Consider the following 26,217-nt stretch of genomic DNA (forward strand, 5'->3'; position numbering starts at 1 on the left):
CAGTGTGTTTGTTACTATAAGCCAGCACTCGTGCAGGTTTATACTGTGAATTCATGTTGCCTAGATTGTACTAAAAATTTCAAGCCAATGACTTCTAAGTAGACAATGCATGGACACTTAAACCCATATCTTCCCATGTAACCTCCCCCAAAGTATAGAATAGCAAGAACAAATAAAACTGCACCAAAAACCATGTCGATAGCATAACTGCAGCATAGGAATGTTCAAAGCTGTAAATTAAAAGTAAAAACCACCACAGCTCTACCATACAGCAACTACTCACAGGAAAGAAGAAGAGAGCTAGCAGTGGCCATAAAATTGGTCTACAGCCATTGCAAGAATGTGAAAAATACTGAAAAGTTTTCTTATAGATCAAAAGGATAGGAACATAAAAATGTGTGCATGGAGGAAGCAGTCTCTGAAGGTAGAGCTTCTGGAGAGTAAGAAGTCAAAAAGGGAGTGGTTTCCCCTTGGTAATTAGGTGGTGAAGGGGACAGGAAGTAAAAGCAAAAAATGTTGAATCTTGTAAAAAGAAAAGAAAAAAAATGAAGGAATTCACACCCACTGTCCCACTACCACCACAAGAAAGAAAGGAAGGAAGGAAGAGAAGGAAGGGAGGAAGGAAGGAAATGGGACTTCAATATTTTGGCAAAAGGAGGCTTCACTGAACTAGGAATCTTTTAAAGTAGTCCAAATTTACAAAATGAAAAGAAGGAAACTAAGCAAGTCTTTATAAAGTAACTACAAGAAAATGGAATTGATATACTTTAGCTGACGACACCCTCTTCCCTAGAAACAACTATAAAGCCGAAGAAAATTGTAAGACAGCACTCCCAACTAATTAAATTGACAAGCATTCTAGCATTTGTGGCTGAAAAACTAACAAACAAACAAACAAAAAACACCTAGAATGAGATATTCAGATGTTAAAATAAATAGACCAAAAGCTAGGAATGAATGGAAAGAGTAACCTGAATGCAGGAGAGAAATGGAAGAAACAACCATTTTAGAATTGAGTAAATTACAAGGTGCCCAAGGAAAATTGACTTAAATGAAACTTTAATAAGGGGCATGGAAGAAAGGCAGAAAAACAACCAAGGGAATAAAAATGAGATAAAAGTATGTAAAGGGTTAGAGAGAAAGTGGTTATAATGAAAGGGAAAGAGGAAATAGCCGTATGTTTAAATGAAGTCCCTAAAAAAACCCTGAAAAGAATGGAATACAGCTAACATTCTGAACTATTAACCAAAAAACACTCCAGAAATAAGGCCTAAATCTACATATTGGGAAGGCCTACTGGTCTACTGGTTAGTGAAAGATTAATACCAAACAGTCCATCCTGAGATATATCATTCTGAAACTATTTTGCTGCAGACATACATAAAGCATCTTCAAGTCTTCTAGGCAAAAAGACTAAATTCTTAGAAGAGCAAAATAATTTTACCTGCACTAGACTTCTTAAGAACAACATAAAAACAAGGCAACAATGGAGCATTTAAAAAGACTCAAAAACCCTTCCTCTTTGTGAGGACATAGCCCGGAGTCTGTGACCCAGAAAAGGTCCCTCACCCGACCATGCTGATACCCTGATCTCAGACTTCCATCCCCCAGAACTGATGAACAACCATTATGGCACAGTAGAACAAGCCCTCAGCTTAGAGAAAAGCAATTTAGTCCCACCTTTTACTCTGTAGAAATTAATATGATCTCTAACTGTTAGATATACTCCCTTGATAGAAAGCTCAAGACTAAGAAAAAGTGACTAAACCAAAAGGAAACAAAACAACAACAACAAAGTCCCTTCTCAAACAAGAAAGAAGCAAGTTAAAAGTTACTCTTTGTACTGACTGACTGATATACAATGGCTTTAGGGACCAAAATGGACTTGGATAAGCTGAGAAAGAAAACAGGAAAAGCAATGGAAAGATTCAGGAGGAACAGGGAAGCTTTCCATTTCATTCATCCAGGAGTTAATGATGTTGCAGACGATGTGATTATTCCATGCATACTGACAGTGAGCTAAGCTCTGTAGAACCTATTCTTAGGAGCTTTCCAGACTGCTGAAAGCAGAGATTTTTTTTTTCTCTTATGTAAGTATTTTAAAAATTTATAATGTGACAGCACTGATTTCTACAATGCATTCAGTTTCTTTTTTCAAAAAAGAAGAAATTATGTGTGTCTGGCAGAGCAAGCTAATATTCTTCCAGAAAGAAGTATTGACTCTAATCATCTCACGAAAGATTAGCCAATTTTGTAATCTTTTTAAAAAACCTACTTTTGGCTGTTTTGATCTTTCATTGATTTGCTCATCTTTGCTGTTTTCAACTTCATAAAGTTGTGTTTTACTTACTACCTTTTACTTTCTTTGGGTTTATTACACAGGAATTTTTTTCCCTAGCTTCTTGTAATGAATTCTTACTCATTAATTTTCAACTTCTTTTTCTCTAACATTTGTGTATAAGGTTACATGTTTTCCTCTGTGTCTTTAGCTATAGTCCCAAAGCTTTAATTAGTAGTATGTTAGTTATTTACTTCAAAATATTTTATAATTTTCATCATATCTTCTTTGCTTATGGGTTATTTAGAAATGTATTTCATTATTTCTAAACAGATGTATTTCTCCTTGTAGTTTTGTCAATGTTTATTTTCTACATTTAACAGTGTATTATTGGCCACATAAAAAATTAAATTTATTTTATCTTCCTAGTGAATTGGACCTTTTATCAGTATGAAATGACTTTATGCTTTCATTGGTTTTAAAGTCTAATTTTCTCCAATATTAGTTTAATATGTTACCTTTCTTATATCTTTATCAATTCTGAATCCTTCAGAATTTTATGTTTTAGATTCTCTCTTGTAGACAGCTTACAGTCTATTCTGACAGCATATCTTTTAAATGAGCATTTAGGAGTCCATTTGCAGTTAATGTAATGACTCATATATTTAGTTTTAAATCTACCATCTTATTCTGTATTTCTATTTATACACCTATTTTTCCACCAGCAGTTCCTTCTTGCCTTCTTTTGGGTTGACTATTTATTTCACTTTTCCCCTTCATTAGCTTGTAAGTTAAATAACCTAATTTCTCTTCTTTTAGTGATTATCTTAGAAGCAACAGCATACATTGAAATATCTTGGTAATAAATACATGTCTTTGCTCTTATCTTAGACCAAAGGACCTTAAAATACTCTAACTCATTTATGCCCTACCCAATTTATATGCCAGTATTACTGTGTACTTTAGCTTTATTTTTCAATCCCACTAGATTATTGATTTATACAAAACATTTACTACTTTCTTTACTCTTTATTCCTTCCAATAGCTCAGACACCCTCCTCTCCCATTTTGACATCATTATTCTTTTGCATAAAATTTATCTTTCAGGATTCCTTTCAATTTTGCTTCATTGAAAACTTTTTTGCTGGATGAAGAATTTTATGTTGAAAATTATTTTGTTTTAATACAATAGATATCATTCCCACTGGCCTCCATTGCTGTTGAGAAATCAGCTATCAGCCTAACTGCCATTCTTTTGAGAGTAATATATTTTTCTGTCTGAATGCTTTTAGTCTCTTCTCTTTGTCTCTGATGTTCTTCAGTTTCACTATGATGTATTAAGGTGCGTTTTTCTTTTTAATTGCCCTAAGTGGAATTCAGAATAAAGTCAGAATAATGATTATCCCTGGATGGGAGAAGATGTGATTGTGGGAATATGTCAGATCTTTCTAAAGTACTAGTCATTTTCTGATTCTTAACCTGAGTATTTTTACTACTGTTTAAGATTTGTATATGTGTTTTGAATTCTCTTCAGTGTGTATATTTCCTCATAAAAATGGAGGAAAAAACCCAAATCAAAGGTTATTGGATCAGTGCCTTAATTTAATTGAGTCATATTACCTCTGTTTCTATAGTCATTTTGGAACTGGCTGAATAAACTACTCAAAACACTCTTTGAAAAATCAAATGACCGAAGAAAATCTTCTGTGCTTGTAATCCAGCCCAGGGATCCATTAGGTTTTAGTTGGTGGATTATTACTCATGTGGCATCATTTTACCAGTTTGATCGTCACGGTACACCAGATGAAATGGTAAGATTTTATTTTTTTAAACTTTCATGTGTTATCAATTAATATGTATTTTTTTGTAGACAAGTTTAGAAAGTGAGCAAAAACAATAAAAATCAGATCATAATCCTACAGAGATAAATTCACCTTCTGAATCTAGAAGCTGTAGACCTTTCTGTAAACATCTTGAAAAATTGTTATCTTTATGCTTTTATTGTTTGTTTAAGGAAACGACTTGGGATCTAGTCTTAGCTCTGCTACTGAGTATTGTATGACCGCTAGGAAATTACTTAAACCTTTCTGGGCCTCTTTTCTCTCATCCAGAAATCATGGGGTTGGATTGTTCTATTCAGAAGATTCCTTCTAGTTCTAAGGTCTCTAAGGTTACTGAAGGGAAAGCCTATGTCTCTAGAAATGAATTAGAGAAGCTTTTTGCAAAGATATTTCAATCTGTTAAATAACCATGAAGTGTACTCAAACAAAAAGAGATTTTAACTAGTATATTAATTTCTAATTGGAAACATTTTTTCATTGTTATTTAAAAAGCCCTATGAAATAAAACAAGCTGGTAGATGTATTTATTTGAAGCTTTATTTGAATATAACTTCTTCCATGTTCAGAAATAGTATAGTATTATATCAGCCCATCGGTTCCATTAAGTAAACATCTAGAATCTTGAAGCCAGTGTGTCTGTATTTTCAAAATTGGTCTGCTTTCTGGGAGTAGTTAACAAAATTGGCTGATCATCAGACCCATCTGTGAGTTTTTAAAAATTCAATTTTCTCAGATCTAGAGATCCTGATTTAGTAATCTGGTCTAGAGTTTAGGAATCTTTATTTTTTAAAAGGTCCTTGGATCTCATTCTCTATCAGCTAGGGGAACGATTGCTTTATGAAGCATGTTCCTTGATGGGCTTTACAGATTTTCCTCTTTTGGGAATATTGGAAAGAGCTCAGAAACCATCCGTGGAATCTAAGGATCAGTTAGTATCGACGTACTGTCGCAGAAATTGAAAGGGCCTCAAGAGTTCTTCTAAGTGATCCCCTAGTAATAAAAAGGTCCTCTGGGAGGTCCCAAGATAAGGTAAGATAGTAAGTCAGGAAGTGCTCTCAGAAGTCCACACCTAACTCAGTATCAATGTATTTAAGCATTCTATTAATTTATTAAGGGAGGTCAATAGAATGAGCTTCTCAGAAAAAGACTGTCCTTTGTTTCTGTACATGAGTACTTCCCATGCTGATATAAGATAAATAATAAATGTTACAGATTGCCATTATTACTGTCATAGTTCCTTTATTGAGTATTTTAATGAAGTTAATATGGTTATGGTTCACATCTTTTAATTCTTAAAATACTAGAACAATGAAAGAATTTTTAAAATTTACCTATAATTCAAAGGTCTTTACAAAAGCACTTTTATTTCTCTTATCATTTAGCCTTAATTTTTCCAAATGCATATTTGATTTTAGTCAGGATAAAAAAGTATGGTAATTAGTTAAGAACTTCTGAGTTCCTATTGAGTGGCCATCATAATAATAGGTGCCAATGATAGGATACACATGAAATTGACTGTACTGCCTCTTGCTTCAAGGAACGTGCTTTCAGGTTGTTAATACTTGCTGTAACTGCCATTAACACTTATTTGAGTGAGTGGTGTGTTTCAATAGTGGTTGATATTGACCCCTTCATACTCCCAGTGTGGTAGGTAATCTGCCAAGGTAATATATATCATTACTATTACTGTTGTAGTGTTGAACTGTACTGGTTCAACCACCCTCAGTTGCACTGCTGAAATCACTCTTCTCTTTCATATAGAGAACTCCATAGGAGATTATTGCTTTCATTAGCTCTATATCAAGATAGTAAATGAATTGTCTGTATTTAGAATAGCTTAACCTATATCTTTTAATATTTGTCAGCAGTTCCTTTATGCATGTTCTTTTGCCAAGATATATATTTTTAATATCAATTTTTAAAATTATGTAGGTTTTAAGAAGAGAGTCATAGTATTTGAAAAAATTCATATGATAAAAATAATAAAGATATATAATGTTATATATTTTTATATATATATGTAAGATAGACTTTGCCTTTGTTCATGAGTCATCAAAGAGTTTCAAATATTTGTGGACTTCTTAATGACTTTAAAAGAAAAACTCAAACTCTCTAGTTAATAATAGTTTTCATTTGGGGTGATACCTTCAACATAATGCATTTGCAAAGTGTTTTAATATCTCAAAGTGACCTTGGATTTTATCTCATGAAGTGTTATGAAGTAGATGAGGGGTTAATATTTCATCCATTTTACAAATAATGATACTGAGGTACACAGGGGTTAAATGTCACCCTGTTTTTATCACTTAGATAAATTTGCTATGAAGATCCTCCTAAGGACTGCCTCTCATGGCCTTTGGTAGGATAACCATATAAACCAGTTTGCCCAGGGGCAGTCCCAGTTTATGCCTATTTTCCCCTCATCCCATCTGGTTAGTTTTTCTCTTTTACTCTCAAAAATGTCTCTGTTTGGTTTATGAATCATATAATCATTTTAATCTATGAACATAAAGGCGTATTGACTCATTCTTTCAGAGAGATTACATTGGGTGTTGATTTCAGTTTGGGATATCCTTAGATCAGAATTTTGAAAATTACCTGAATTCTTTTTTCCTCCTTATGATATATTGGCATAGCAAGCTACCATATAGAAAATAGTTATGCATTAAGCATGCTTTATTCCACTGAAGAGTAATCTGGTGTGAGAGGATGATGCAAAGGAATAATGGTTATTCATATTTTCTAGAGCAGAGAAATAACCCCTGGTCTTGTGATAATCATAGAGATGTTTCAGTTTTTGAGCGTGAACTGTTTGCCCTGTAGGTTAATGTGAAATCTTTACATTTTAAATAGGTTTCAGATATGGTTAAATTTTTTTTTAAGTTATTGTAAACTGGACGTTTGCTATATGTGGATTTAAATCATAGAGCTTGCCAACTGCTTAATACAGGCCTATAAAGAAAATTTGGTATCTCACTTCTCATACTAGAGGCTTTGATTTTTTTATATTTCTGTTTAATGCTTTTCTCCCAACCTACATGAGAGTGTGTTATCCTCTCACAATCCCAGTCATCTATTTTAAAAACAAATATAGTTTAAAGAGAAAAATTACTTCGGGGCATTGCAGGGATCATTTTAACAGTGCTTTCCCTGCCCAGAACATAGTGCAATCAGTCAGGCCAGCTGATGCTCGTCTTTGAAACATCTGAAATGGTGACTAGATAAAAGGTGTGAAATACAACCTTAAAATGAGAGTTGTACCAGGTTACCTAGTTGATTGGAAGTGGAAGGTGGGGGATCTATTTTATATTTCTGTTTCTGGTGGAGATACCACCTGTGTTGAAACTTAAGTGAATGTCTTAGTTTTAATATTGGGACAAGAAATATAAAACACAGTCCCCAAATGATGGCAGTTTACCTCCTTTCTATTCTATAACTTAGTATATAGAAAAAAAAATGCTGGTCGAAGTTAAGTTTTCCTGTGGAAGTAAAAATCTGTATCCCTTTTATACATATTCTGCCACTCAGACTTGATTTGGGTATGATATAGTTGCCATTTTTTTCCCTGAATTATGGTTTATTTTTGTTTTAGATTGTAACCACAGTACTGATCCATAGAGATGAAGTTCCTCGGACAAGAGTTATAGTACTTCTCCATAATTTGTGTGATTCAAATGTTTAGAACAGAACAACTGAAACACACTCATTAGCACTACAAATTATAAAGCTAAATACATCAACCCTGTCAGTTCCTGCTTAACTAAGACGTTATCTTAGTAAAGAGTGATTTTTATAAAAGTGAATTGCTGAAAGCTGAGGGAAGGCTTGTTAGAAAAAGAAACTCAGTTACTGATAGCATGGTCAAATGGAAGGAACACTGGCTTTGGAGCCAGACCTACTTGGATTTGAATCCATGCTCTGACTTGTATACACATGACCTTTCTGAAACTTAATTGTGTTGTCTATGAATTGGAAAAGATTTTTTAAAAGAAAATAAGAATGTAAAGACCCTAACATAATGTATATATAGTATTGGTAGAACAAAATAGTCTCCTCCTTGAGAGAATTTTAGGGCTAACTACCAAGTTTTAGGGCATTGCCTTCAAAGCTGCTTCATTTCTCATAACAACTATGAACAGCATAGTTGTTTTAATAGAGATAGTAGGGTGTGAGGAGGCTCTTTGCATTTGCTCTTTAAAGCCTTGGGCTTAGTTTTATGAGGTCTTATGGTTAACTTTTTGCACATTTTATTCCTCCCTTGTCAGAAACTAGTTGTCACTTGCTTCTTCTTAGAGGCACTTTCTTTGCTTCTGGTTACATCCACATATCCAAACGTTTAAGAACTGAGTATCAAGTGAACTGAGAGTATCCTCTGAGAAGGTCCTCCAGGCTTTCCTGTTGGAAAAGTAGACTTGTTCTTAGTGCCTAGCCTTTGTGAAATATTTTGGCTTTGTGAAAGTTCTCTTTCGCTTTCTTCCATATTGTAGGAAGTCTTCCAGGTAGTTGAGGTTGCCAGATACGTGACCACTGGCTAAGTGAAATGGCACGTATAAAATTTTTAGTTACTTGTTTACTAGACTAGGCCATCTTGAGTTTATTATGCATAAAATGAACGCAGAACTCTGCTGAGTAAAGTACAGAATAAAGAACACACAATGTAAAAAACTCAAAAGCATATGTAATTTTTTTTCCTGTTAGATTATAATCTCACAGCAAATATTCAATATTTGTTAAAACATTTGTAATTTTATAGAAATACCACTGTTTAATAAAACAATTCCTAATAAGGTTTATACTGGATTGGAGTAGTTGTATATTTTTTTCTATCAAGTCTCTCAACTAACTCTTTGCCGAAGTCATTTTAGACATTCAAGAAACTAATGATATCTGATGATAGAGAAAATGTACTTCACATTTAGCTTGGCTATTTTATAGTTTCAGTGCATAATTAAGAGCAATAATTCTGATGCAGTATTTTCTTCCTTTCTAGAAACAAATGGAATCAAATTGGAATTTTGCAGAAGAACTGCTGAAAAAGTCCGTCAGTGTTCAGGTACCCATTTAAAGTGAGGCAGTTTGTGGGCTTTGCTAAATGTTTATGTTACAGATTTTATTTGTAACAATCAAGCAAACGGTTAAAATGATTTAAATGACAAACTTGGTCTACTTTTTAAAAACCTGAGAGAATTATCATTCTTTGTTAATGCACGGTCCATGTTTCCATTAGTGCCTGTTCTTTGAAGATTTTTGTTTTAACACTGAGTTGCCGGTTAAAGGACAAAGATAATTATCCTAGTTGGTGACTTTGACAAAGTGTATTCAAAATAAGTAGTAGATGCTTCAGAACTATAAGCCATTCCTTTACTGTATGATATCAAGTCTAGGAGACACGATGAGGGAGATAGTGGCATTGGAAATTCAGCTATATCCTCATCACAGCAGGAAGGTGACTTGCATTGCTGAGCAATTTGTCTTACAGGCTTGAATCATACTCCAACTGATAAGGTCCTAGTTTCTGAGCCCTCATTTCATACCTTATCATTTTTCTTTCTGCAAAGCTGTTAATGTAGTGCTTCATGGCCCAGAGGTCAGATTTGACCTCCTTTTAAAATAGTTTTAAATGTGCTCTTCATCACATCTTTAAACATATTGTATTATAGTTCTGTATAATTTTGTAGCATAAGTTATTTATGTAAGAGTTTAAGGGGAAACTTTAATATTTTTAGTTTTGGGAAATAGACTACTTTTCTGTTAAGAAATGAAGATTGTTAAAACTTGAAGAGGAGTAAGAAGGAAATAATGTAGTACAAGATTGCTACACACACACACATTTATTTTGTAGCCATTTCTTTGAAAATTACTTTCATAGCTTGAAATTTTCTTTTCCTTGTTATCTATACAAACTCTTAATTTTTTAAGGTGAAAATGTAAGTACATGTAGTTGTAATATGATCTCCTAATTATGAACTGAGAATTCTAGATAAGAATGACAAAGAACTCTGAATATGTGAGTTGTGTCAGAAACAAAAGAGGCATTATCTCAACCATTGTAAAAATTTTTATTTTCTTTTTTCTGTATCGTTTAATTGGCTTTCTCCTTTGTTCTTTTTGAAAGCGTATTGATTTGATAACTCAGAAAATTTCATCCATGTGTTTTTACTTCAAGAATGTACAGAATCACTAAAAAATGGTTATCATTATTTACATCAGCTATTAATCCAATCTTAATGCCTTAACCGAGTTTAGAAATCTCTTGGTTAAACTTGCTTTCACTTCTAACAGTATATGAATTTATGATTTTGTTCAGCTAGGTTTTAAATTACAGAGTATTTCTTAGAAGGCGCTATCATATGAATAAATACCCATATACCCATAATGGTCCAGGACGAACAGGAGAATTTATCATTGCCTCTCTTACATAGAAACGTTTGCTTTTTGATTAAGAGATTAAAAACCCTCTTTAAACACTTTTAGGTACTTGGAAATTAATGCTTTTGTTCCTTTGGATTGTGGCTCCCTATAATTTTGATTTTTAAATGAAAGAAAATCATTTGCTTGGGGGGAAAAAACTTAATTGAAATATCTTACTCCCAAAGTGATAAAACTTACTCTGATACTGCATAGTATACTTTGATAATGAAATATTTTAATGGTATCAGCTAAGGATGTTTTGAAGATAAATCCCTAATTCTTGGAAGTAAGTAGGATAACCATCTGGAACTTACCTGGCTGGGAGTATCCCAAGATACAGGTTTCCAGTGCTAAAACCAGGAAAGCCCTGAGTAAACCGGGACGAGTCAGTCACCCTAAATGCACGGAATAGTACAGCTAAGCTAAGAAACTTTCTCTGTGAATTTAGTTGTAGCATAAAGTCAAAGTAATATCTTTCCTGTGAGAGAAGAGGTCATTAAAATATATAGAAAGAAGCAGTCCATTCTCTCTAGTAATCTCAATTTTGTCATGCCTTGATAGTATCAAATTAGATTTTATAAGTAGTAGAGGACTACTTGCTGGAGTTCTTGAAACCAATTTTGTGGGTGCAGTAGGTGGTCATAAAGAATAAATAATATGTTTGGATAGAGCTATCAGTTTGATTATATCTGTTTTCCCCCATTGAAGTAAATTAAAATCCGACTATGCTCATGTGCTTTGACTTGATCTCCAACAGTGAAAGAGAGTCTATTTGCAATATTAAAAAAAAAAAAGTTTCACATATAAAGCAGTCTTTAAATAAAATTGGTAGGCAATCCACTGTAGTTTTAATTAAGCAAATAATGTTCTAAAATTTTTTCTAGCCAGAGATGATCTTCCAGAAACAGACATTGAGTTTTGTTAGTAAAGAAAGCATATATTGTTTAATCTTACTTACATAGCTACAGTTGAATAGTTAAGTATTTGCTTTAAAAACAGTTTTTTGGAGGTAATCCTATTTAATACTTGTGAATGCTACCAGTAAATATTTGTTTACCTTTAAGGTAGCATTTTTGTATTCATATGAAAAGGGAGATTTTTAGTTTTGTGCTACAGCTTTTTAAAAGCTCATTATTTTCTGAGATCACAGAATAATTTCCTAACAAAGATCATGGAAAAGTATGAAAAGAAATCCTAAGCAAGCTTAATATTTTTTAATTATTGTTTTCATTTGTCAAAGAATTTGGAGAGTCCAAGGTTGTAAACTCGGAATGTGATAGGATCTGAATAATGTGGGACAGTAATCTTACAATTACTAATCCAAAAATCATTGTTTTTTGGACAGAAGGATCTTGACTGGGATATTGAAGTCCAACTCTCTTTATCCAATCCTAAAAAAGTCTCTCATCAGGTAGACTAACAGTTAGCAATTTAGCTTACAAATAAATTTTATTCTCCTAATGGTGTCTGACAGGTACATTAGTTACTCAAAAAATGAACTCTCAGTTGTTATATTGCATTTCTATAGAATAAGTAAACTAGAGTAAATGTTTTCTTTTTTAGTTCAATAAAAGAATTTGATATATAGAATATGCCTGAGTTGATCTTTCAAAATAAAGATAGGAAGACATTCTTTTAAAAAATGACTAAAAATTTTTAAAATGACTGAAAAGGACTAAAGTAGAGATCAGGACCAGGCACTATGGAATATTCTAGGGTAACTTTCTCCATTAAATAGTTCATACACGCTAACGCAGGTGAGATGAGAAACCCAGAGAGCCCTTGTGAGAAGGTCTTGTGAGAACTGCGGAAGTTGGGTAGCAGGGCTTGGGATTGAGACAGGCAGGTGTATGCCCGTGTAGAAGAGAGCCCCACAGACCTGGTTATTAAAAATTTTTAGTCAGCGGGTGTGGATTTAGATGTTGTTAATCAAACCTCTTTGTTTAGATATGGTTTGACCTCAACACTCACAAAAGTGAAATATATGAGCTTAAGGTACAATACTGTGAACCTGTTACATTTAATATTTGATCATCAAAATACCTAATGTTTAGGTCTAAAAAATTCATTTCTCTCTTGCAGGGAACAAAATGATAGCTATTCCTCTGCAAGCGCTGTACATAGCACTTAGTGTACATTCTTCTGCTTCATGCTTATGACAATCTTGTGAAGCTCCATTTTACACATTAAAAACTGGGGCCCAGAGGGAGCTTGTCCAGGTTCACACAGCTGGCAAGGAAGTAGCAGAGCTGGGATCCGAATCTTCATATGTGTTTTACTCATTCCGCGCTACCTCGGAGCCATTTGACCTTGTTGGATTCTTTGTAAAACTTTTTTTCTTTATGTCTGTTTTAAAACTTTTTTGCTGCTATGTGTTTGATTAGTAATTCATTTTGGTTTCTAGATCTGTTGGTAATACTTGTGGAAAGTATCTAAATTTTCCATACTATTTTTTTTTTTCATTTTTTTGTGTGTTTTCTTTTCCCTCCCCAATAAGTGTATGATGGGAAAATGTAGGAAGAAATTAATATACTCAGATGTTCTCAGATATCCCTCCTCACCGTATTTCAGCTGTGGTTCTTCATTATGAATTTGAGCGAAGATGTCTGTTGCTTCTTCTACTCCTGACTATTGTATATTCTTATCTCTTTGGCTCTCTGAACTTGAAGATGGGCAGATCCTTTCTTTCCTTAATTCAACTGATGTACATACACATATTTTTTAAAGGGGATTTTCAAGAAAAACTGTGGGAACGTGGTTCAAAACAAAATAATGGTTGAATATACAGAATATGAAAATGTATACTATCTGTAATTAATTTAGGCTGAAAAAGAGAAACTTGCTTTTTAAGTTACATTCAACTGACTAATTATCTTTCCTTCTAGAACTCTGGGGGAAATGGTATTTTCTAAGCCATTTCTTTTCATTTTCATCTGCAGCCACTAGCAGGAAAATTAAGGAAAAATCGTCTTTTTTCCTTAAAAAAAGAAAAAATCTCCCAGGATGCCATATTTAATTTTTTTGATCGGATACAGTGAAAAGAGCACGGGCTCTGGCTTCACAAACTTTGATTCAAGTCTTGATCTGGTCACGAAGAGCAATCTTGACCAAATCTGGTGTCCATTAAATGTTCATTTCTTTTCCCTCCTGTTTTTGGAAGGTGGCATAGAGTAGCATGTATAGTAGACTTTTGAGTCATATATCATGGCTCCGTCCCAAGTGGACTTGGATAAACTATTTGTAACTTCTGGACCGGAACCTTTTTTTCTATAAAATGAATGTAATAAACCTGGAATGGTATGAGAAATACATGAACTAACATGTAAAACATCACACAATGCCTGACACGTAGTCTGTATTCAATCTTTTGCTTTTCCCAAACTTCATAAATTTTTAAGGTTTAAATACCATTTTTATGGATTTTTGATGTAAAATGAGTTTCAGATATCAAATAAAACAATACAAAACTCTTCAAAATGAGCCCGCTTTTTAAATATAACCTACTTTTTAACCTTGCAGCATAATAAAATTAGTATGCTTTCATTCATATCAATAGTGTGCTATGGGAATAAGCCTAGGTCTAGCTTAATATTTTCATAGTAAAAGAATATTAGTGAACCTTGTCTTGGGTTTCATGAGTTTAACTGTCTATTAGAGATGCTGAATATCTTTGCCTAAGCCATGCAGCTATTTGGTGAAAAGGCACCAGAGCCTAGATCTCAGTTTTGTTTGTGAAACATTTATGGAGTCTTTTGGTGAACCAGGCACTGTGTTGGGCCCTGGAGACATTATCCCAACCCTCAGAGAGCTTATAGACACTTGAAGGCAGATAGACATTAAAATTAGCAAGCTAAGTACTAGAATACAGGTGTGTAAAGTGTGCTGTGAGCATAAAGAAAGGCCCCCGAATAGTGTGAAGTTAGGAAGTTTCCTAAAGGACTTGAAACTTGAGTGTATTCTAATAGATTAATAACTAAAGGAGTTAAAAGCTTTCTCCAAAAAAATCTAGTCATGTTTGGTTCACTCTCATTCATTGAAAGATTTAGCACCAACATCACTGTTTTCTTCTATCCCTGTATATTACTTTTATTAATGACCCTGACATTATTGTGTAAATCCACCTGTCCTCTAAGTTTTCTAATATCCTCACTGCTTATCAGATTTTCTTTTACTTACCTCACCCACCTCCTCCTGTAGTTATGCTCTACATTTTTTCATTTTTTTTTCATTTTCATTCTGCCCTTCTTTGTTAATCTTTTCATTTTTCTGTCTTCTTCCGTGTCCAAACTTCCCTCCTTAAGCATTTTAGATTATACAACCACTACTATAATCACTCTACCACAAACACCTTTAGTTCCATAGCCCTTCTCTGTTTGAAACTTAGCAATATTGAATCCTCTTTTACCCTCTGCCACCCTCACCTCCAGCTGAATGTTGCTGGAAAAAAATGATACAATCATTCTTACCAACTGATCTGACTTTAAATTCTTGATCATAAATCTCAAATGGCAGTCAGTTCTAGAGTGTTTGCTTTTTTACTCTCCAAAATGGCCTATTTCAGAATTTCTTTTTTAACACACAATTCAACACATGCTCTGCCCCAGTCAACTTAGCTAAGGATCTTGCCTCATAAATCATTGAGAAAATAGGACCAGTCATTTGAGAATTCCTTTATCTTTACACCTTCAAATTACCCAACATGTCTGCTTTGTACACAACCTCTCAATCTGCTTTTCTGTTATATTGGAAGTGTCACTGTTTCTGTCAAAGTCTAATTCCTTTCCCTGTGCACTGGATTTTCTCTCTTCTCACCTGTTCAAGGATTTTATATATCTTCACTTAAATATCTCTACTTCCTCACCTCTTCTTACCTCCTCAGCCTGCTATAGTTAAGCTTCTTTCTCTGCCATACCTGAAACAACTCTTATCAAAGCCATCAATGACTTCCATAGTGTCAAATCTAAGAGTTCTTTGCTCTCATTTTAACCTCTCAGTAGCATTCAACCCTCTTGGCCACTGTCCCTTTCTGAAATATTTTTCTTGGTTTCCATTATGCCTGGTTTCCTTTCTACCTCATTGGCCATCAGTTTTTGCTTAGAGACTCCTTTACTTTTTGCTTAATACCTAAATTTTGGAATAAACAAAGGGCTCTCATTTCTGGATCCTTTTCTGTTTTCCATCTATAGGCTTTCCTTTGTTGATCTTAACTAGCCTCTTAGCTCTAAAACCCATTAATATGAAGATAACATCCAAATTTTTATCAGTAGCTCTGACTGTCCCATTGAGCTCTAGACCCATATGTCATTTGTCTGCTTCATGTTCACACTTGCAGTCTCCCATCTTTTCCTCCCCTAGTCTTTGCCGTTTTAGGAAATGGTACCATCAACCCATTTCCTTAAGCCAAAACCTGGGAATTCTCTTTAATTGCTGTCTTCACTCAATACCTTAATATAACTCAGCAGCAAATCCCATTGCCTCTGTGTCCAAACATATCCCGAAAGTTGTCTGCTTTTGTTAGTCTTACAGTTGCACAGAATTGCCTCCTAACGTTTTTTTAAACTTTTTTTTTAAATTGAAGTGTAGTTGATTTACAACGTTGTGTTAATTTTTGGTGCACAGCATAGTGATTCATTTATACATATATATATTCCTTTTCATATTCTCTTTCATTATAGGCCATTATAAGGTATTGAATATAGTTCCCTGTGCTATACAGTAGGACCTTGTTGTTTGTGCATTTTATATATAGTAGTTAGCATCTGCAAATCTGAAACTCCCAGTTTATCCCTCCTCACCCTTCTTTACTCCCTGGTAACTGTAAGTTTGTTTTCTATGTCTATGAGTCTATCTCTGTTTGGTTAGTACTTGAAGGGGGGGGGGCTCCTAATATTTTGAGTTGGCTGAAGGAGAAGGAGGTAGAAAAAAAAAGTAGATGTCTTAATGTAATCTTCGGTAATGGAATAACCATGCAGGTTTGTTAAAAAGTGACACACCACTGAATCCCAGTCATTCAACAATTATTTATTTAAAGCTTCCTGTATACCAAGCACCTTCAAATTTCCTAGCACATCTACTTTGTACTTGACCTCTCAATCTGCTTTTCTGTTACATTGGAAGTGTCACACTGCCTTCTAATTGGTTTTACTACTTCTATTCTTATCTACTATATTCTTTCTCCATGCATGATCTAGTGGGTGTTCTTGAAATAATCATTTGATGTCACCCTTATGCTTAGAGCCTTCTAGAGGCTTCCCAACATAATTAAAATAAAATTCATACTTCTGACTAAGACATATAAAACCTCAAATGAGATATGGATCCTGACGGTCTCTTGACTTAATCCCATAATACTAAGCTTTCTGCTAATTCAGGAACTTTCCATGTGTTTTCTCTGCCATGAATACTTTTCTTTCAGGTCTTTAAATGGCTGGTTCTTTTTTCATTCAATCATTTATCCCAAATGACGGCCCTCAAAAAGGCCTTTCCATTCATAGTTCTTGATATATTAATGGCCCACATCCTCTACCAATTACTCTGACATATCACTCTGCTTTTGTTTTGTTTTTCACAGCAGCCATAACTGTTAACATTTATCTCATTTGTTTCAGTGTCCTCTTTTTCCATTTTCCCCAGAGTGTAAATTCTGTTAGTGGATGTACCATGTATGACTTACTCATTGCTTTATGTTTAGTACCTTAGAATAGTGCCTGATTTATAGTAAGCTTTGAATAAATGTTGAATGATTGGAATTCAGTGGTGTGTCACTTTTTAACAAATATGCATGGTTTATTTCATCACAGAAGATTAAAGTGTCACATCTTTTCTACTCTCTCCTATTGCCACTTCCTAAAAGGTTAAAATATATCTACTCTGCCAAGCCTCTGTTTCTTAGAAGAAAATCTCTTATATTCCCATAAAGAATCTGACCTAGTCCTTAAGTATGACCAAGTCCTCTGAATTTGTATACATCTTAATTATTAGGTCATTTATGCTACTTCTTTCTGGTTTAGGTTTCTTTTTTGGTCTCTGGGTTTTATACCATTCAGTTATGAAATACCTACTGTAAGTAATTGAGTTAAATATCAAATTGAGTTATGTAATTTCAATTATCTGAATATACTAATGCTCTCTAGAGCAAAGTTTTAGTATACCTTATGCTGATTTAGACCTGGTCTGAAACTGAGAATGGGTATGATTTGGTGATGTATACTCATATTTTTTTTAGGAGCAGATTACTTGGTGCAATATCAAATGATAATATTTGTGTTGCTCAAGCCCATTTACTTCCTCACAATTTCAGTTTATTTTTTAGGATGGTATTTTGGAGGAGCAGTTACGAATGTACCTTCACTGTTGTTTGACCCTTTGTGATTTCTGGGAGCCAAACATTGCAATTGTCACCATTCTATGGGAATATTACAGTAAAAACCTGGTGAGTAAATAGAGAATGAATTTGTTCCAGGAATTTGAAGAATTTGTACATTATATTTGAAGAATGTTTTTATGGCTTAATTATAAATAATTATGTGTTTTTCTTAAAATTAATTTTTCAAAGTAGAGTAGTTCAAGAATAGTTTTATCTTTCATATTGTATATAGAGCATTGGCATAAGATAATGGAGCATTTGGTGTCCCTTTTCTTTTAAGAGTGAGAATAAGCAAAGTAGCCAAAATTGCAGCAGAAAGATATTTCTAAATATCATTTGTAGATTTTTCTAATAATTATTGTTTGCTTATGACACATTGAACACATTGATTGAGTAAGACACAATTTCGACATTTGAGTAGCTTATAGGCTAGTGGACAGATGCACATATATTGTTGGAAAAGGCTTATAATACTGTGGGATGCCAGAGGAGGGAATATCTGACCCAGTTTTTGGACTTGTAGAAGACTTTATGAAGTCATAATTTTCTAAGTTGGCCTGAGGAATGAGTAGAATTTTCCAAGTACAGAAGAAAAAGAGCATCTGAGCAAAAGGAACAGTTTGGACAAATATATAGAGACATGAAAAAAACATGATTTATTCCTACTATGATAGTTCTGAATCTGAATGATGGCTCTGAGACGATTATGAAGAGATATGGGAGATAAGGAAAGTAGAGAAGTTAGTCTGGGACTCGATTATGAAAGGCTAAAGATAATGTGCAATTAACTTATTCAAGAGACGTTGGAAAGCAGGCATGTGACATATTAGGTATGTGTTTGAGAAAGTGTTTTCTGAAATTAGTATAAAGGAATTGAGTATAGATGAGTTAGTAGTCCAGTATAGTTGTATAGGCAAATAATGCAGTGAAACCTTAAAGTAGGGACAGCGGATTTTAAAAGGAGAGGATAAATTTGGGAGATGAACATTTTAAAGGTAGATTTAAAGGATTAAGTTACTTGTGTGTGAAGACAAGAGAAGATTTGGAATGTTTGGTTTTCTGGGTAAATACATAGTGAACCCCTCAATCAAGATAGAAAGTGAAAGTGGAAGATTACAATTACCAGTTTGAGATTGTTAAAAATGAGAAGAATACCTTTCTCTGAAGTGTAATGTCAGGCTGGTTGGAGAAATAGCCGATTCTAGTTCTGAGTCAGGATGTGTACAAAATAACTAGACTCATCTCAGAACTAGAATTGGCCATTTCTCCAACCAGCCTGACATTACAGAGTATGTTGCCATACCTGAAAGCAGGGTTGTATCAGAGTAAACTGGAGCCAACTTGAAGGAGCTCACATTGCCCGACACTGGGTAAATTTGAGCATGAGAAAGAATCATAACTACTGTGAATTAAAATATGCCAAATGTGTTTAAATCCTTGAGTTTATGGCATTTTTAGAAAAATTATTTTCTGAATAAAACTATTCTGAAAACTATAAATAAAGGAAAATATAAACTATATTTCAGAGTAAATTTCTGATGAGCTAATTTAGAAGGAATGATAGAATTAGAAAATTGCTATTTTGTTATGTCTGATGAAATAAGCCATCTGGACGAGGACTGTCGATGACTGCTAAAACTGTGGGGATCAGACAGCATGATCAATCTTAACATCACAAAAAGAATGACAGTCAGAATTTATGTGCCTCTTTACTTACTGAAATAGAAAGTAACCAGTAAGTACTACCAATAAAGGATTCTTACCAAAAAACTCAACCTAAACCCGATCAGTCCTCTAGATACAGCTACCAGTTTACAGAAAAGATAAGAGGATAAAAGAATACATGAAGTGACACTAGGGAGGTACAAGCAGCTAAATCCAGAATTTAGGAAATTCTGCACAATAAATTATCTGATAAATGGTATGACAAAAACATTGGGGAGCTGATAGAATAAAAGAGATTTAAGAGGCATATCAATCAAATGCAGTGTGTGATCTTGTTTGTATCCTAATTTGGACAACCTTACTGTCAATAAGACATTTGGGGATAATCCAGGAATGTGAACACCCCTTGATGTTCTGTGCTTTATGGAATTTTTTATTGGCAGGGAATATATGGTAATGACTGTGTAATCTTTCTGATTAACAAGAGTCAAACTTGCAGTGAGCTCATTGGGATTTATAGCTTTCCATTTTTCTTCAGAAACTTAATACTTGTTTTCTATCTCTTGCTTTTAGAATAGTTCTTTCAGTATTTCTTGGCTTCCTTTGAAAGGCCTTGCAAATATTATTAAGTCACCCTTGTCTATGCTGGAAATGGTGAAGACCTGCTGTTGTGATAAACAAGACCATGACCTGTATAAATCCAGTAGTAGCTACACTATTTTCCTTTGCATTTTGGCGAAAGTTGTTAAGAAAGCAATGAAGAACAATGGCTCTCATCTTTGGAAACAAGTCAAAGGAAGGTGTGTGCCATGTCTTTGTCGTGAATGTTCACTTATATCTTTAAAGAAGTGTTAGTGTTTTTATTTATTTTTTAAGTTAATTTGTGCTTTGAGGTCTTTATTGTTCACAGTTCAAATGTATTCATTAGTTTAGGACAGCAAAATATGGAGCATTTTGATCTTGCCAATTTGTTATAGTAAGGAACAAACCTAATATTTGTAACTTGGGAAAGATTTTGATTTCTTATTGATCTCATTAGCCCTGAAGATTGAAATCTCATATATTAAATGCAGAGATATAAGAAAACTATTGTTTTTCTTGCCAAAGTTAATTGTCATGTTTTACGCATATATTTTATTAAAATTTGTAGAAATGAAAAGCGTCTTCAAATTGTACATTGGCAGGTGATAGATTAAGTCTATAAAACTTTGTGTTTTTTGATCCCACCAGTCCCACAAACCATCCTTTCTTGAATGAAAACTAACCAGAATATAGTAGAACTGGATAACTCTGATGTCGTTTGAGGAGTATGCCATTTTCATTTCTGGTGTGGTGAAGGGAACTTTTGGTCGCATTTGTCTATTGTTCTCCTTTTTTTGAAAGTTTTGTTTGTTAAATGGATGTGACTTTTAATGGTCTTCCCGTGTTCTGCTACTTTTGCCTATTGCCCCTCTGTGCAGTGCACTGCCCTCTACCACTTGCTTAGCTTATGTGGTGGGAGCTCTCACAGCATGATGATTATTTTATTTTATTTATCTTTAAAAATGTTTTTTAATTGAACTATAGTCAATTACAATGTGTCAGTCTCTGGTGTACAGCATAATGTCCCAGCCATAGATATGCATACATATATTCATTTTCATATTCTTTTTCATTAAAGTTTATTATAAGATATTAAATATAGTTTCCTATGCTATACAGAAGAAATTTGGTTTTTTATCTCTTTTTATATATAGTAGTTAATATTTGCAAATCTCGAACTCCCAAATTTATCCCTTCCCACCCACTTTCCCTCCGGGAACCAGAAAATTGTTTACTATGTCTGCAAGTCTGTTTCTGTTTTGTAGATGAGTTCACTAGTGTCTTCTTTTTTCTTTTTTTAGATTCCACATATGAGTGACATCATAAGGTACTTTTCTTTCTCTTTCTGGCTTACTTCACTTAGAATGACAATCTCCAGGGCCATCCATGTTGCTGCAAATGGCATTGTTTTGTTTTTTACGGCCAAGTATTATTCCATTGTAGAAATATACCACAGTGTTTTTATCCAGTCCTCTATGGACACTTTGCTTGTTTCCATGTCTTGGCTATTGTAAATAGCGCTGCTATGAACATTGGGGTGCTTGTATCTTTTTGAATTAGCGTTCCCTCCAGATATATGCCCAGGAGTAGGATTGCTGGATCATATGGTAAGTCTGTTTTTATTTTTTTGAGGAATCTCTATATTGTTTTCCATAATGGATGCACCAAACTACATTCCCACCACCAGTGTAGTAGGTTCCCTTTTCTCCACACCCTCTCCGGCACTTACTGTTTGTGCACTTTGAATGATGGCCATTCTGACTGGTGTGATATATTGATTTGGGATGCTTCTTATTTTAGATAGAGACTTAGCAAGAATCACTAAATGAAATTCCTGTTTGATTCCCACAATGACTAATTCTTACAAGTTTATGGTGATACAGTTTGGGTATTTTATTTAGAATATAGTTTTTTTTAATGGTAGTATCGTTGTAAAACCTCCAGTAATTATGTGACCCAAACACTTTTTTTTTCTTTTGTTCTGTTTGCCAGTTTGTTTTTGAATCTTAAATCATTTTATGGAAAACATAAAATTCAGAACTTTATTGCTAAAATAAATTGGAATTCAATAACAAATCTGTATACCAAGCACTATGGTGGGCATGATGGGGATATAAAGATAATTAAACAGATCTTTATTTTGGAAGCTTCATTATTCACAAACAAACATTTAACCTCTCATTAGCATTAATCATTTCTATCTTGAATAAACCAATTATAGAAGTTATGAAATTTAACAATCCATAAGTAGGATTCAGAATGAATCGTTTTCAATTCTAACCCATTAATTGATAAAAGAAAAGTACATCAACTGTTAAATTGTATTAAGCAATATTGATAGTATAAAATTTTAAATGGCTAGTCTTGGACATTTGAACACTAACAATTTTTCTTTGTGAATGGGTAAAAATTTTTCTAGCACTTCAAATTGTCTTAAGTATAAGTATAGCAGGACCAAGTCTATGAGAGGTAGAGGGAGAAAGGTGTAAGGAAAATTGCTATAGAACATTGCCCTGTTAAAATTCATGCAACTTAATAAAAACAACAACAAGAAACAACCCAATCGAAAAATGAGTAGAAGACCTAAAGAAGCAATTCTCCCATGAAGACATACGAGTGGCTAATAGGCACATGAAAAAATGTTCAATATCGCTAATTGTCAGAGAAATGCAAATCAAAACTACAATGAGGTATCACCTCACACCAGTCAGAATGGCCATCATTAAAAAGTTCACAAACAATAAATGCTGGAGAGAGTGTGGAGAAAAGGGAACCCTCCTACACTGTTGGAGGGAATGTAGTTTGGTACAGTCTTTATGAAAACAGTATAGAGATTCCTCAAAAAGCTAAAAATAGACTTACCATATGATCCTGCAATCCTACTCCTGGGCATATATCTGGAGGGAATTCTAATTTGAAAAGATACATGCACCCTAATGTTCATAACACAATTTAGAAATAGCCAAGACATGGAAACAACCTAAATGTCCATTGACAGAGGACTGAATAAAGAAGTTGTATGTTTATGCAATGGAATACTACTCAGCTATATAAAAAAAAGAGTAAAATAATGCCATTTGCAGCAACATGGATGGCCCTGGAGATTGTCATTCTAAGTGAAGTAAGCCAGAAAGAGAAAGAAAGATACTATATGATATCACACATATGTGAAATCTTAAAAAAAAAAAGAAACAAAAACACACAAATGAACCTATTTATAAAACAGAAACAGACTCACAGACATAGAAAACAAAATTATGGTTACCAATGGGTAAAGGGTATGGGTGGGAAGGGACAAAGTGGGAGTTGCAGATACAAACTACTATATATAAAATAGATAAACAGGTTTATGCTGTATAGCACAGGGAACTATATTCAATATCTTGTAGTAACCTATAATGAAAATGAATATGAAAAGAAATATATGTATGTATATATGACTGAAACCCAGAAATTGACACAACATTGTAATCTGACTACTTCAATAAAAATTTTTTTAAATTAAAAATTGCCCTGTTAAGATTTCTATACACCACATCAAATTGTACTTAAAAAATTGTATATTCTTTCTTATTTGTCAGTAAAAATTTTAAAAGAAAGGTAATGAAGGGGACTAAAATAAAAGGAAAAGCCATGTACTAAATGAAAAGAACATTTCTACTGTCCTTTGGGGGAAACCACTGAATTCTTTGATTCACTTATAGATGCTTGCTGCATCACTGAAAAATTTGAAGGTAGTGGGGGTGTTTTGTGAGATTTTTCCAAGCAGGAAAAGTGACATTGTAGCACCATACTGAAGAATTTGCTAAAAATTTAGAGTGATGAGACTGTCATGAGTATTGAGTGAAATGTTATTTTAAAAGATGGATTTTTGTGAATGAAACAGTTTTATTAATTCAATTTTTTTTATGTTTTACAGAATATATTCTAAATTCCATCAAAAAAGAATGGAAGAACTAACTGAAGTTGGTCTGCAGAACTTTTTCAAACTTTTTTTGCTGTTAGCAGCTGTGGCAGAGGTGGAAGATGTAGCAAGTCATGTTTTAGGCCTCCTAAATTTCCTCAAGCCTACCTTTATAACATCCCCTCTCATTTGGAAGGGTCAGATGGCCTTCCTCTTGATGTATACCCAGAAAAATCTGGACATTGGTGTTTTGGCTGAGAAATTTTCAGGTGCTTTCCGGGAGAAAGCAAAGGAGTTCTTAGTATCTAAGAATGATGAAATGGGACAAAGACATACTCTCTGGACGCTTCTTTCCATATATATTGATGGTGTTCAAGAAGTGTTCGAGACTACCCATTGCTTACATCCTTCCCATGAAAAACTGCTTAATGATGGGTTTAGTATGCTTCTGCGAGCTTGTCAAGAATCTGAACTTAGGACAGTATTGAGCTTTCTACAAGCTGTTCTGGCCAGAATCAGGTATGTTTTCTAATAATGTGCTAATTTATTCATTTGTTTTATATCATCACCTATGTTGATTCTATATTAAAGTTTTGCTTTTGACCTACTAATGCAATTCAGATGTAGAGAGAGGAGTTAGAGGAGTTTACTGCAATGTAACATAAATCAGTAGCTTTCAATCTGTCCTTTCAAAAAGTGCTTCTTCCAAAAAAAAACTTATGTCCAAACACATAAAACTAAACTAAACTAGGAGTAGCTCTGGTGCAGGACAATAGCTATGCCTCTTGGCTCCTTTCCTTTCTCCACCTCTCCTAAAAGAGTATTTTTATCCAGAGGTGTATTTCAGATATTCTAAGTAAGACTACGAATTGGCTTTCATTGAAACAGGCAATTTTGTGCCTATAAGGAGATTTTGGTCACATTGTACCATTAAAAAAAAAAAATAAGTTTCTTTAAATATTTTGCTGCAGAATTGTAGCCTCAAAGGCAAGAAATACTCCCAGCTAAAACAGTTTATTCTCAGATTAAGATAGGATTGTTCTATTTATAACACCAATCATCTATACAAAACTTACTGTTTTCAGAGCCATTAAATTATGCAGATACACTTGCACCCAAATAATAATGGATAAGAACAGTGGTTATGACATTTATTGCCCTTTTCACATAACAGTTTTACCTTTGAAGTACATGTTCTTAAAGAGTTAGATACTGCCACTTTGTGTAGTCACGTCACTGAAAAATGTGTAAAAGTTATTTATGGAAATATAATTTTATTTGAAATTGTGTCTGAAGTCAATGAAGAGACTGCTTCTCTCTATTTAACTGTACTTTACAAAAGTAGCATCTGTTTTTCAAAGGTACTAAACTTGGCAGAATTTCTGAGTTTTGGACATATAGTCATTTATCACTAATTTATTTAATTTCTTTCAGTTGGGCTATGTGTTCATACAGATTGATCCTCAGGTTCTCACTCCTCATTAGGTTTTATGTTGTTTTTATTCTTCTGCTCTTATCAGTTTAAATTCTAGAGGTTTAGCCAGATTCTTGACCAGATAATCATCTCTTGTCCCCTAGTGTAAGCTGTATCAAATTTTTAGATGGATGGATGGATGGCTAGATGGATAAATAATGAATAACCAACTTCATTAGAAGAAGCTTTTACTGATTCTGGATCTTCTCCACGAGGTGCATTTGTTTGTTCTTGGTCTAGTTGAGTTTATTAGCAGATGTTATGCTCTTCCAAGTGCCAAATTCCTTTTGTTTGTTCAGTTTTTAAGTGAGTGGTAAATAGTATTTTCCTGTGTTTCCTGGGCAAAATTACAAATTTCCACATTTCTGGTACCAGTTTTGGTTTGTTTATGTTTGTCTTAATCTACAAAACAGAAAGGAAGAGGAGGGAGCTGGTCTAAACCATCCTGGGGGTGGTACTAGAGCCTGGGCAAAGAGGTAGAAAATGAAGCAAGAGTAAGGGTATCATGAGAAGGTGCAGTCATGGACACCAAGTGACAGAATCCATGCACCTTTCTACCTTTTCCATTGAAGATGGATAAGTCTTAACAATTATATCGCTTCTTACATAGGTTTGTTTTTTTTTTAAAACAAAGTTTCATGTCCTACAAATACTGTTAATTTTTAGTTAGAAATTTGGGGAAATCTTTTTTTGTTG

The 26,217-nt window shown here is 33.8% G+C and overlaps 1 protein-coding gene across 2 annotated transcripts in view; it reads left to right on the forward strand.

The window, feature by feature from the left end:
* Window positions 1-26,217, forward strand: part of MMS22L (MMS22 like, DNA repair protein) — a 106,686-nt gene that overhangs the window by 17,747 nt on the left and 62,722 nt on the right. The window contains exons 10-14 of one of the 2 annotated variants that reach the window (XM_010983907.3): window positions 3,913-4,089; window positions 9,110-9,172; window positions 17,843-17,962; window positions 20,135-20,361; window positions 24,063-24,566. In XM_010983907.3, the coding sequence (XP_010982209.2) occupies window positions 3,913-4,089; window positions 9,110-9,172; window positions 17,843-17,962; window positions 20,135-20,361; window positions 24,063-24,566 (1,091 nt within the window). The remainder of the gene's footprint in view (window positions 1-3,912; window positions 4,090-9,109; window positions 9,173-17,842; window positions 17,963-20,134; window positions 20,362-24,062; window positions 24,567-26,217) is intronic. The other variant, XM_064486828.1, reaches the window with a different exon arrangement.

Source organism: Camelus dromedarius, chromosome 6, assembly GCF_036321535.1.
Source record: "Camelus dromedarius isolate mCamDro1 chromosome 6, mCamDro1.pat, whole genome shotgun sequence".
Classification (NCBI taxonomy): domain Eukaryota; kingdom Metazoa; phylum Chordata; class Mammalia; order Artiodactyla; family Camelidae; genus Camelus; species Camelus dromedarius.